General features: G+C 37.3%; 1 protein-coding gene across 3 annotated transcripts in view; it reads left to right on the top strand.

Annotated features, from left to right (window-relative positions):
• The first annotated feature begins 1,266 nt into the window (after nucleotides 1–1,266).
• LOC150088787 (uncharacterized) overlaps nucleotides 1,267–14,226 on the top strand; it is a 127,115-nt gene continuing 114,155 nt past the window's right edge. Inside the window, exon 1 of one of the 3 annotated variants that reach the window (XM_090369654.1) lies at nucleotides 1,267–1,802. In XM_090369654.1, coding sequence (XP_090225780.1) covers nucleotides 1,641–1,802 — 162 coding nt within the window. In that variant the 5' untranslated portion in view covers nucleotides 1,267–1,640. The remainder of the gene's footprint in view (nucleotides 1,803–14,226) is intronic. The other 2 variants (XM_090369655.1, XM_090369656.1) reach the window with 2 other exon arrangements.

Below are 14,226 nucleotides of genomic sequence, written 5' to 3'. Positions count from 1 at the left end.
ATGACAAGCAGAATCGTTTGCGAATCGGGTGTCTGCAGCACCTAATGCGATATGAAGAGGAAAGGCACGCTGACATCTTGGAACGCAAAATAACTGTTAAAGAGACACGGTGCAGGCACTTTGAATCAGAGAGCAAGAGAGAGAGGGGGGGCACCATAGAGGGGAAAACATCGGCTATCCTCAAGGCCAAAGAAATCCAAGACTTCCGAGAGCCCTGCAAAAGGTTATATCATGCTGCTCATCGAGTCACACGAACTGCAACTGTGCTATTTAACGTGTAGAGAAGAAATAGTCAACTGACAAAATTACTCACAAATTCACAAAGTTGATCTGCAACGTATCATTAAAAACAAGATACTAAATTTGACTGATGATGTTATTTTTTTTACAACAAAATGGGATCCCACACGACAACACCTATGGCATTTATTCCGAAACTGATTTGGAAAGTGATTGAGTTTCTCTGTACAGCTCGTACAGTCTTGCGATTTTCACGTTATTGGAAGACTGTAAAACGATCAAACGACTACCACACGGAAGATGAAGCCGCCAAACAAAGGTGTCAGCAGTAAATCAAAAAACTTTTATGAGCAGGGTATAAAAAAATCTGGAGCACAGATGGGATGTCAAACTGTGGTGGAGATTTGTTTGAAAAAAATGAAGTATTAGTTAGTGATAAAAAGTAATTCTTCTTTTCATTCGACTACCCTCATATTTATTATTGTAAATTTTGTTTATAATGTACTGTTTTTATTATTTTTTTTTTTCATTTTTGACCTAAAAAATAAAATAATAAAAGGCGATCACTATAAAATTGTTGTTTAGCACAATCAACGAAATTACATGGGACACGAAATATCTCTGTATATATTGGAGTTAAAAATAGCTTTTTGCAGAGGGTAGCTATTCTAATCATATAAATATACTTCAATTTATACAAATAGTCCATGTAGACTGTACAGACACGAACAAAGACACACAAATCTAAAGGCAATTTCATTACTCTGTTTCAGCGTTAATTTTTCTACTTTCATTCCACTCAGCGTGCTGTACTCGAGGATGGTATTGTAAATAACGGGACGTCTCACAGCGGTACTGCAGAAATGAGTGCTGAAGAGCAGTTTCTAAATTTAGACAATTTAGGATAACGCCCTGAGTCTCGCTTTACCAATGAGACGAGGAAGCGGCATAGAAACGTTACTGATGGAGTAAAATAAGGTTTGCAGCAAGCTGGCAGATCCTTCTGGTGCTTTGGTTGCTACTGCTCCCGCCGCTGCTGCCACTTCTACCGATGCCTCGATTCGTCTGAACGTTTTGGATTTTCCTATCCTCCAAGCCTTGCGAGAGGCTTCGGTGTGAGATCCCAGCTTTCTTCTGATTGTCTTGTTTGGCCCTCTTGTTATGCTAAAAGCAACATTAAGTGTGCGTGCCGATTCGCGATTTCATTTTACCTTATTCAGTATCAGTTTACTAACCGATGGAAGTCTGGTTGTAGGTCTAAATAATTAATAAAAATGGCATGTAGTCTGTGACCTAGAAATTACTTCCTGGAACTAAGATTAGCAAATGAACAATCAGGATATTATATAAGCAGCTGTAGTCCCTCAAAATTTTAATCGCTTTGTAAATCCGCTGTAGTAATGGGGGTTCCAGAAGATCCTCCACTTATTGATAATACTCAGGAACTCGATAAACCTGAACGTAAACATCGTCTGAAGCAGCGATTCGATGTTGTGAAGAAGTTAGGGCAAGGGACTTATGGGAAAGTACAGCTGGCTGTTAACAAGGAGACCAAACAAGAGGTAGGAAATGAGAATATTATAAAAATAATTATAATAACATTGAATTTCTAATTCCATCCCAATATCTTAACTGATATTATTATAATTTTAATTAATATTTATTTTCTGTTGTTTGTCAATATGATAACACGGATGTTTTAATCGTACAATTAAACAAAATATTAACTGCAGCCATTACAGCTGTTTGTTAATTATTTTTGGTTCAGTTTCTAGATTGTTCTTATTTTCTGAACTTCGAACGAGGCTTATCAAAGAGGAAGTAAGATAGTGATAAACGCACGAAAAAATTACACTTTATACTTTTCCAGATGTCTTTGAAATCCGACCGATTTGTCCTCCTACAAAGACACGATTCAAATCGGCCAATGTGAGTTTGTGTATCTGCACAAAATGTAATCAATCTACTTTGTCTATTCCGGGGAATGACTGTTGAAATGAAGAACATAATCAAAATTTTGAGATTTACATTTTTAAATTTTTAGTAAAATTGCACATAATTATATCTGGCAAATGCAAAAAATATCAAAACATCAGTGGGTTCAGTTAGCAGATATTTTAACACTCAGAGAATACACTACTTCAGAAGTGTTGATTCCTAAGTTCGTTTTTATCTTTTATCATGTAAATAATAACCGAACTAATTAAAAAATCTTGTTTCAAATGTATGCTCACAGTATTTGGAAATGCCATGGAATGCAAAAGACATTAAATTTAAGGTTAAATTTATGCATGATTTATGTTTTCCTTTGAAATTGCGTAATAATCCCATTGAAAAGCAGAAATAAAAATAGAAACTGAAAAAAAAAATGAATAGTTCGAGATTATTTAAAAATCTTAAGAATAATAATTGAATGAAAGAACTATTTTGTAAATATATTTACTGCAAGGGCAATTAAATATTTGGGTTACATTTTTATGCATTAACGTTGTTACCATATCACATTAAAGTATTGAACAATAATGTGAATTCGGCCAACACCTGCAATTGTTTTTATTTAAAGTATGACAAACTGATACTAGTGTGGTATGGTATAGTATACAGCCAGTAGTAAATCCTGGGAGCAGGCACGTGTCTCCCTCTCTGGTTGTTCAACTCGTGAATATAATATATATATATTTTAAATTGTGTTTGTTCCCCGCCACAATTTAAACTTTAATACAATATAGTACAATATTCATTTATCTTATTAAGAAGGAACTAAGGAATAAGCTTTATAAAGGCTTTTAACGTCTGGAAGCCAACAAAGGTTTACACGGCCCCCTCTAAATCTTTAGGTTTTTTTGTGTTTTTTTTTTAGCTAGCAAAACAGGAAAGCTGATCGTAGGAAAACAAGCAATTTACAAAGAGAATACACTGATGCCTTAGTTGTCTGTACAAGTGTGTGCGTGTGTTCACTGGCTGTGCGGGCTGGAAAACCCTACTTCTTCCGTCTGTGATCGGCTACCTACAACCCAGATTAAAGAGGCCTATAGAAATTAGTATTAGGAAAATGATGCCAGAAAGCAAGCTTATAAGGCATCCGCCAAAAAAAAAAAACAACAACTTCCCACATCACCTATCCATCCCTCATTACAATAGTTTGTCTAGTCCTTCCTGTTCAAACTACCCACTTCCACAATAACAGGCCTATAGAAATTAGTATTAGGAAAATGATGCCAGAAAGCAAGCTTATAAGGCATCCGCCAAAAAAAACAACAACTTCCCACATCACCTATCCATCCCTCATTACAATAGTTTGTCTAGTCCTTCCTTGTTCAAACTACCCACTTCCACAATAACAGGTAGAAGTTTATTCCAACAATCAACCACCCACTGGTTGAAAGCAAACTTCCGCACATCTATCCAACAAGCATCCTTCCTCAGTTTGAATTTATGTCCCCTCATGTGTGCAGTCTGAGCAAGAAAAAGAATGCCATCAGCATTGAGCTTGCTCAATCCATTAAAAGCCTTAAATCCAGATTTTCACCATATGCTGCAGTTTTCAGAACTGAAGCCTTCCTTGGTAAGACCACTCCTCCGTTCCTCTCACCAATTTCATTGCCCTTCTCTGCATCGGTTCCAGCAGATCTACATCCTTCCCAAAATGAGGTCTCCAGCCCGGTACACAGTGCTCAAGATGTAGCCTAACCATTGCCTTGTACAATGGGATAATCACCTCCTTATTCCTGCTAGCAAAGTTTATGTATATCAATGACAAAGCCCCATGAGCTGTCCTGACTGCAGTGCTCAGACCTCATATCTGACTGCACATTTACCTCCAGATCTTTTTCATTTTCAAGTACTCTGAGTGTAGTACCACACTGAACGTTAATCTGGGATTAGTGATACCCATACGCAGTACTTACATTTGTCAACGTTAAACTTCAATTTCCATTTCTCAGCCCATCTGCCTAAATTTTCTAAATCTTGTTGCATGCCAACCATTGTATCATCTGCAAACTTAAGACATTAAGCCTGATATATCTTCACCAATATCATTAATAAAAAAATTCCTCCAGTCTATGACGGCACTCGAATTCAGACCTCTCCAAACGAGTGAAGAGTGGCCAAATCACTGTAGTGTCACGGAGGACTATTACATGAAAAGGTCCCAGTAACACTGTATTAATTTTTCTGATGCTTGGAGACGGTCGCATCCAAGTTTCGTTTCCATGTTACATGAGTCTGCTACAGAAGGAAATCTGATGAATATAAAATTGACTGCTATTTATTATTTATCATTATTTTATTTTTTTTTTGTTGTAAAACTGGAGATGGAATAATATAGAAAAGAGACTTACAGATTATTAGACCTACATGTAACCAACAGAATTCATAGAACCAAGAACTACACTCAGTATTTTCATGAAGACAGATAACAAACTTGCAGAAAGGTTAATCTTCCCATACTTGTGACCCTACCCATAGAAACCCAAAGCCAAATATATTTAAATACGGGTTCCGTTTTGCAAAGATTTTATACTCCAAAGAGCACACCAACTTAAAAATTCTTGATCACCGGGGTTCATTTCCGGCTTTTCCTTAGTTGGTGAAAACAGTATTTCGAAAGTATTGTAATAATCATGAATAAATAAATATTTTTTCTCTTTTATCTAACCATGAATTCACAAGATAGAGATAATACAAGACACAGCATCCTTTTAGTAGTCAAGGGTTTGAACCCCAGTCACTCAAAGCACAAGTATTTATATACCCTCGGCGAATGGTCAGGTGCGAGGGTCCCTCGCACCTGACCATTCGGCTACGGAAGAAGTTTTTCTAATAATACTGCTTAAGTATTATTAATAGCTAGTATTGCTTTTATTGTATTTTAATCTATTACAGAGCATGACTGAATAACCAGCTATGGCCGCAAGAGCTTGTATTTCCTTCTTATGGTTAAGAGATATGCTCTTTCACTTATATCCCTACTAGTTGCAAAACAGTATGAACTGGTACTATGAGAGGACGAGATGACTGGTTCTTTTGTGGCATCAGAGATATTTTCAGTACTGCAGTTTCACTTCTTTGATGAAACTTTTGCCTTGAGAATATTTGTAGCGGTAGGCGATTTGCAGTAGTGGGCGTGAACACCAAGCAATGCTACTCATTGGTATTGCGTAAAAGCAGCAAGCGGTTTGCTTTCAGAAACTGTAGTACCTTTAACAGAAACAAAAACACTTTTATTTTTAACATGACAGAATCAACTAGTTCTCTGAGTTGAAGTTCCCTTAGTAATAGTAAGAAGAAAATAAGAACTACAAGATGAACAGAATGTTGGCCAGTTTTTTAAGTCTAAATTTGCTACCTGTCTGCTGGCGCTACCTGTTATTGAAATCTGGGGGTAAAAAGGTGACAGAATAGCAGATAAAATATTGGTCTTGTTCATTTGGTATGCATATTACATCTGAAGGTTTGACTACAGTATGCATATGAAGTCGCTTACAGTCTATTATAGCTTCAAGTAGCCTTTGCAGTATTTTAGCCTTCAGTTAGAGTTGTTTTTGAAGTACTGCCAAGGTAACTCAAAGCGACAAGCATCAGTAACGTTGTGTCTGCAAATTGCGCGTCTTCTAAGGCTAGTTTGTTTGTTGAAAGAAAAAAAAGAGAAAAATCCTTGGAGAAATCCTTTATCTCCGTCTCAGACTGCACAAGTCTGCTCAGCTTGTAAGCATCAATACATTTCAACGTTATCTACACAAGAAACGGAACCTGTACAAAATTGTGGCAAGTGTCACTGTTCTATTTCCTGTTCGGAGGCCTTAGCATTCAGAAAAAAAAATACAAAGAAATACATTTGTGCGTGGTGTATATTTTTAAACAAACAAATAATATTTATATCAACTTCTATATGCCCACGTCTTTTTCCCCCTTATTCCCAAAAGTTAGAAATCATGCTAACTGAAAATTGTCAAAAAATTCCTTAGTTTTAGGAATTCCTTGTAATTTTGAAAACTAAGAAGTGATATGCAAACTACTGCCTATGTACACAGTGTACCTCAGTTTTTAATAAAGCGAATAGCAGGGCTGCCTAGTAAAATTTATTTTTTTAGATTATTAATGATCAAGCCGACTTCAATAATACCATAGTACATAATTACTTTATAATACAAATGGACCTCTCTATTCTCGAAATGTGGATTAATTTTGCTGAGACCACGGTTGTTTTTCATTTTGCTTTAAGAAAACTAAGGCCATGAGGCCTTAGTTTTCTTCTCAATGAGGCGTCAATACATGGAGTCTCTAAATTGAGTGTATCCTTTAGTTCGGTTTGCTCTTTTGTACGTTGAAAAACCCCAGTTTTTGGACAGAAAAACTATATCACTCTGCTCCGAGACCAACTAATTCGGTGGTGAGAAAAAGCTCATAAAGTTCTTCCCGACAAGAAGAAACTTCGAACCTAGCTTTTGGTGTGGAAGGGCAATGATCGTAACCACTGAGAATTACGAACTATTCATTTACCTTTAGAGTTAGTACAAGTATTGGCAAATGATGCAAGGAAACAAGCTTATACAGCATCAGTCAAAAATAGTAAAAAAATAATAATAAAATAAAATAACAGTTCCCATATCATCTACCCACGCCCCTCTAATAATCTGTCCACAATTTTGTTCAAACCACCCACTTCCATGACCCAGATGGTAGTTTGTTTCAACAATCAACTACCCTTTGGCTGAGAGCAAAGTTACGAACATCTTACGAACAACCCTTCCCTATCTCTTCCATCATGCAGTATGATTGATGACTTTTGAGGTTATGATGAACGTCGTGGGGAGATCCAATATTCCTTACATTTCGAGGGTACAGCTCTAAAACGGTTTTCGCAGGCCGGCCGCTAGTTAGTACACCGGACCGGACCTATTGGTAACTCTCTAGGAGGCTTCCGGATCAGCTAGTGTATAATCTTGCTACCTCTACTCTGCCAGATAGTGACTGGAGGGAGTCCGAGTAGTGTGTATGCGGGGAGCATTGTCGAGGCCACGTTATGTCAAGGATCTGGGTATATTCTTACCACATGTACGCCATATCCAAAAATTTCATTACTTCATACAGCATGTCCCACCCACTTTTTCTTATTATTGAATACACCATGAATTGTCAAACTAATAGAGCAAGCTTATCTGCGAAAAGATCTAAACCGCCCAAGGACTTCCTAATTCATTTCACAAATATACGTGGTCTCAATTCTAATCTCAACGATGTCCATTTCCACTTGCAGTCTGCCAAACCCCATGTACTTTTTCTGACAGAATCTCAGTTATCGGTTGATTCAACTACTGCTCATCTCAGATGCCCAAATTATTCGCTGTATGATTCCTTTCGCCTCAAAGGTGGTACTTGTGCATATGTCCGTTCTGATATTCCCTGTCAGAGACTTGGCAATTTGGAATCTCCTCTCTTTGATCTTCTCTGGCTTAAAATCTCTCTACCTCATTGTGTCAAATTCATCTGTTGTCTCTACCGTTCTCCCAACTCGACTAATCACTTGGAGCTCTTTGACTTCCTCTCGTTGCAACTTGACTTTCTCCAGTCCAACTCTCCTAACAGTGAGGTAATTTTCCTTGGTGATTTTAATGTTCACAACCCCAGCTGGCTTCCGTTTTCTAGTCACACCGACCCAGCAGGTCGAGATGCTGAGGCTTTTGCAATTACTAATGACCTAGCACAGATTGTTCATTTACCTACAAGAATACCGGGCATCCTAATCATACAGCCAATACGCTTGATCTTTTTCTCACAAACAACCCTTCTAAGTACACGGTCGAAGTGAGAGCTCCTTTAGGCACTTCAGATCACAACTTGGTGATTGTCTCTTCTCCAATGGAACCTTTATCTCATGGCTATTCCTCGTGTTGTTTGGCATTACAAGAATGCAAAATGGGATGACCTGCGAGACTTATTTTCTTCTTCTTTTCCTTGGTCAGATTACTGTTTCAAAAGTTCTGATGTCAACGATTGCTCAGATCGTGTCAGTGAAATTATTCTTGCAGGAATGGAATCCTTTATCCCACATTCCACTTTAAAATCTCGTCCTTTATCTAAACCTTGATTTTCCAATAAATGTGCTAAGGCTGTCCAAGAGAAGAATGTTGCATATCGTAATTGGCTTGTCTCTAATTCTTCAGTTTCATTTTCTGCCTACACCAAAGCTCGCAACAATTGTAAAGCAGTTATTAATCAGTCCAAACTAGAGTTTGAACAGGCTAAGAGTAGAAAACTTGTTTCTTGCCCTAATGGTAGCCGAGCATTCTGGTCTCTTGCCAAAGCTATTGGCTGCAACTTTTGCCCATCTCTGCTCCCACCTCTGTCCAAACCAGATGGTTCTGTTGTCACTTCAGCCAAAGATAAAGCTGACCTTCTAGCATCCCATTTTTCTTCCAGCTCATGTATTAATGATCTTGGTAAAACACCTCCCACCATTCCCAACACACTCCATTCAATGCCTCCTGTGGTCTTCCGTCAAAAGGATATCAGAAGGATTTTGATGAATCTCGATGCTAAGAAAGCTACAGGTCCTGATGGTATTTCTCCACTTGTTCTCAAAACCTGTGCTCCTGAACTTACTCCTATTCTTTGCCGCCTTTTTTCACTTTCTTATTCTAAAGGTGTTTTTCCTTCTGCTTGGAAATTTGCTCATATCCAGCCAGTTCCTAAAAAGGGTGACAAATCCCTCCCATCCAATTATCGTCCCATTGCAATTACTTCTACTCTTTCTAAGGTAATGGAGAAATCAATTAACCGCCAACTCTTAAACTACCTAGAAACCTTCCGTCTGATCAACGATCACCAGTATGGATTCCGTCAGTGTCGATCCACTGGTGATATTCTGGCTTATGTTACCCATTTGTGGACTAATTCAATGGAAAGGTTCGGTGAAACACAAGTAGTTGCTCTTGACATCTCAAAGGCTTTTGATCGTGTTTGGCATAAAGGTCTTCTAAACAAGCTTCCATCTTATGGTTTGCCAACTGTTTTTAGTAATTGGTTATCCAGTTTTCTCTCTGATCGCTCACTGAGGGTGATGGTTGATGGCTCTCCGTCTTCTAACTTCTCCACTAATGCCGGTGTCCCCCAAGGTTCAGTTCTTTCCCCCACTCTTTTCCTCTTGTATATCAATGACCTTCTTCCATTGACTGGAAATCCTATCCATAGTTTTGCCAATGATAGCACATTGCATTCAACTTTCCATTTTGAGAAACCTTGTCCTGCTCAATCAGCTTCAACTTCTCGAAAATCTGCTACCAATTCCTTAAATGCCGATCTACGGGTAATTCTCCAGTGGGGCAAAGAAACTTAGTTGATTTCAACCCTTCTAAAACTCAGTCTTGTTTTATATCTCGCAAAAAGGATTCTTCTGCTCCTATGCTTATCTTTAGTGACACTCCAATTTCTAGGCAAAAAGATATATCTCTTTTGGGGATTACCCTGACTTCTAATCTCTCTTGGCACAAGCACATTACAAATATTGCTTCCTCTGCATCTAAAAAACTTGGTTTTCTCTTTCGCTCTCGGCGTTACTTTTCTTCCAAACAGCTGCTCACTCTGTATAAATCGCAAATCCGCCCTGCCATGGAATATTGTTCCCACATCTGGGGTTGTGCCCCCAAAACCTCTCTCAGGCTTCTTGATTCCATTCAGAAGAGGGCAGTTAGGTTAATTAATGATTCATCTCTAACAGAGTCTCTCCACTCGCTGTCTCATAGACGCACTGTTTCTGCTGCATGCCTCTTCTACAGATACTTCCATGGGCACTGTTCTTCTGAATTGGCTTCTATAATTCCCGCTCTCTCTTTCAAAACAGTCCGAACACGTGCCGCCACCAGCCAACATCCATTTACTGTCCAGCTTCAAACCCACAGAACCAACTTTTCATCTTCCTCATTTATTCATTCAACTGCCGTTTTCTGGAACAACCTTCCTTCATACGTATTTCCTTTAAATTACAATCTTCAGAAGTTCAAGTCCAATGTCAACAAATATCTTCTTTCGTCTTCTCAACCTCCAACCCAAGCACGGTACTAAGTACTAAAGGTTCTAATACCTCTCGTGTTTGGGGTTCACATAAAAAAAAAAAAAAAAAATCTATCCTACAACCAGCCCTCTTCAATTTAAATGTATGTCCCCTTATGTGTGTTGTCTGAGCAAGATTAAGGATGCTATTAATATTTTGCTTACTCGGTCAGTTCAAAGCCTCAAACACCTCAATCAGATCTCCGCGCAGGTGCCTAGTTTCCAGACGCTGCAATTTGAGGAATCAGTCTTTCTTGGTAAGAGTACTCCTTTTGTTGCTACTCATTAATCTCGTTGGTCTTCTCTGCTCCCATTCCAACAGATCCATATCCTTCCTAAAGTGGGGCTTCCAGCCCTGTATGTAATACTCAAGATGTGATCTAACCATAGCCTTACAAAACAGGATAACCACCTCCTTATTCCTGCTGGAAAAATCCCTATATATCATTGACAAAACCCCATGAGCTGTCCTATCAGCCTGTTTGTACTGTTCAGAGAACTTTACGTCTGATTGAGCAATTACCCTAGGTCTTTTTCGTTCTCCTCTAACTTGAGTGCGGAACACACAGTTGGTATATTATTTGGGATTATTGCTCCCATATGAAATATCCTTCATTTGTTCGTGCTAAACATTAATTGCTTCACACCTCATCCGCCTCATTTTTTCAATTCCTACTATTAGTTCACACTCTCCCTATATATATTTATATATCTTGTTCAAATTTTCAATCGTTAATAAAATACTTTCTATTCATCCACTCAAGTTCAAATACATTTTTTTAAACTTGTAGTAGATGACACTTGATGTTAATACAGTTTTTTAAAATATTAATTCATTAATTAAATTTAATTAATTAATTTTAGTTTTATATGGGAGAAAAAAATTTCTCTTATATAAGATATTTAGCAGGATATAAATTTAGGAATAAAATTGAAATCAACAGGCAGTAGCTCAATCGGTAAAATGGAAAGATTTCAGTATTTTTCACGTGAAGGTGAAGAATGCGAGTTCAATTCTTGCGAAAATCGATAATTTTTGAAGTAGAAAGTTCGTTGTTGACCTAAGTAGGAATTGACTTAATTTTTTTTTTTTTTATATTACTTGTTATAGATATTGTTGCAGTACTATATCGCGATTACGTCCATTAACCACCCTGCTAACCTTTCTGCCATTGAGCAGGTAAAGTGTCACTCAGTCAAAAAATCAAAAAACAGTAGAGAAATTATGGTTTGCTGGGCAAAGCACAACGAAACATTCGCCCACTGCAGTCTGCACTGAGTAAAATAAATTTCGTTTTTTCCTTTTATCTACGAAATGGGATTGATATGTTCTCCTGAATGGTTGCTTGCTTAATTTTGGTTAATAAATTATAATATCACATTTTCCTATTTCATCAGAAATCTTTGTGATCATAGAAAGTGCAGCACGTATTATGAAAATGCAAATAATTCAACTCTCTCGAAAGTCGGGCAATCATATTGACTGAAGGAGCACTTTCAGAATCTCCATGGTGGTGGAATGGCATCCTCCACTGTTTGGAAATTTTCCGTTTGAATTTTCAATTAAATTCTAAAGATTCAACTAATGATGTCTCGCTTTCGACTCATGGCTAGCACAGTGGCTAAGACTACTACTCTTTCACACTTAATGGAAACGGACAGGGCTCGATCCCAGCTAAAGAAACTTCTACATGGTTTATTTATTTATTTAAATCGGCATTGAGTCAAATGCGACTCCACTCCTAAATAGCATATCAGCTAGAGGGCTAAATGAACTATCATAACCTCCAGACTTCTGGTTGGCCTGTATTTTCTGATTTTCATGGACCTGACCGATTAGAGATCAATCTCAGAGAATCTGGTCTCTTAAACTATAAAAAATTAAGAGCACTGTTATTGTCCTAAATAATTTAAACATTAAAAACATATTTAAGCTACCCTTCTTTTGAAGAAATTTCACTAGTTTGATGAAGCATATACAGTACATAAAACCTGAGCAACGTAACGTAAAAGATAAAAGCATATACAGTACATAAAACCTGAGCAACGTAAAAGATGATTATAACTGGAATATATCTTGAATTTATGATTAGGATTGCGGTCAAAGCGATAAAATACCATGTCTTCTTTCCTCTATAACGAAAAACATTCAACATGCATATGTACAAAAGCGTCAACCTAAACATAATATACTTAAGATATACTCGGCCAGTCTTTAAGAAATACTTTGCCTGTGATAAGAAAATTTGACATTCGATCCTTAGTGATAAATGTTTGTATTTGTATTCTTATATTTGTATTAAAATACAAACATAAGAAACATCCAGATAAAATTAGAACCTATAAAACTAGTTCTATATACTATTTAAAAATATCAGTACTGACGTACAAGTTAGTGCAATTGCATCATTTCTATTCTGCAGTGAAATATCAGTACTTTAACACGAGTGCACATATAACTATAAAACAGGCTAAAACATTTTAAAACATCGTATTATCTTCTTTCTTCAAGTCTGTTGTCCTTAAATGGCAGATACAAACCATTTTCGGTAGAGCTCCGCGACCAGAGAGCTGAGGAATGACAGATTGACTTACTAAAATAGCTATGGGTACGCACCAATCAGTACAACAACACTGTTTGTTGCAGTGTAATGTAAGGGAAAAACAGTGGGTAGGAAAAGAGAAGAAAATAAATGTTCTTCCTCTCAGATGCTCTAATAGCTCAGGAGACGGAAGACTAAGATAAATGACAACGTGAAAGAATGCAATTTTTACTTGAGACCTTTCAGCACATAAGGCCCAAACCTAAGACCAAAGAACCCAAATTTTGTTTAATAATAATTTTTGTTTAATTTTGTTTAATAATGTACTTAAGAAAGAACCTGCAGCCGATACATCTATTGAGTTTTTTGCAGCATATAGTAATTCAGGTTGCGTCGCATAAATTTCGTGCTAATAAGTTTTAAACTTTAAATTACTAAGTATTTATGTAAAACTAATGCTAAAGCTTACAGCAGGGGGTTAGGAAAGCTAAATGTTTCCCATAAAAGATGCTTTTGGAATAGCTCAGTTGATAACATTATTACTTTTTTAACACACCGCGTGGAAAAGGCCCAACAAATTGGTTTCCACCAATTAATATTTTCTGCCAGAAAAAGCAAAAGAAAACTAACGGTTTCATGTAATGCGTAATAGTACGGTCTTCTTTATGAAGGTGGGCCTTTTTCATTCATGGTTTCTTCTTCTTGAAGTTCACTTTCTTTTTTGTTTACTGCATTTATTGTGCTCCGAAATTTCAATAGGACAGTGGCATAAAATCAAGAGTTTGGGCCCCAGTGCAACGTAATTTATTATTCATTTTTATCTCTCTTATTTTTCTTCTTCCCTTTTGGGTCCCCCGAGTTCAGGGCCTTGATGCAGATGGTACACGCGCCACAGGATGATACGTCACTGCTGTAGGCCAAATCTAAGGTCATATTCTAAGAGCCACCGATATTTAATAAAGTGTCTTTAAGACTTGTTCTCGCTATTTTGGCACTTTCCTAGTGATGGTAAAGTAGCATGTAAACATTTTTTCATGAATATCGTTGATTTCAGCGATTTCTTTCCGAGATTCAAGTATTGATTCAAGTAAAGAGAATTTATCATTTTATTTGACAAAAGAACTTCAATAATTTATACATGCTCATTTTTCGCCGCGAGATCTTCTTCTTTCAGACACATAGTTCCCTGGGGAGCTATTGTGGCCACCAACAAATTCCTCCAACTGCATCGATCATGTGCTCTACGAGCGGCATCGCAAAGTGTCATGCCCAGAAGTTCACTGATCCTATCCTTCCACCTAGTTTTTTTTTTTTTTTTTTTTTATGAAAACCCCAAACACGAAAGGTATCAAAACCTATAGTACTTAGTACCGTGCATGGGTTGAAGGAG

The sequence above is a fragment of the Mastigoproctus giganteus genome, chromosome 3 (genome assembly GCF_048544385.1).
Source record: "Mastigoproctus giganteus isolate SK-2022 chromosome 3, ASM4854438v1, whole genome shotgun sequence".
Lineage (NCBI taxonomy): Eukaryota > Metazoa > Arthropoda > Arachnida > Uropygi > Thelyphonidae > Mastigoproctus > Mastigoproctus giganteus.
The sequence above is the reverse complement of the archived record's forward strand: the minus strand, read 5'-3'. Positions and strand labels throughout refer to the sequence as shown.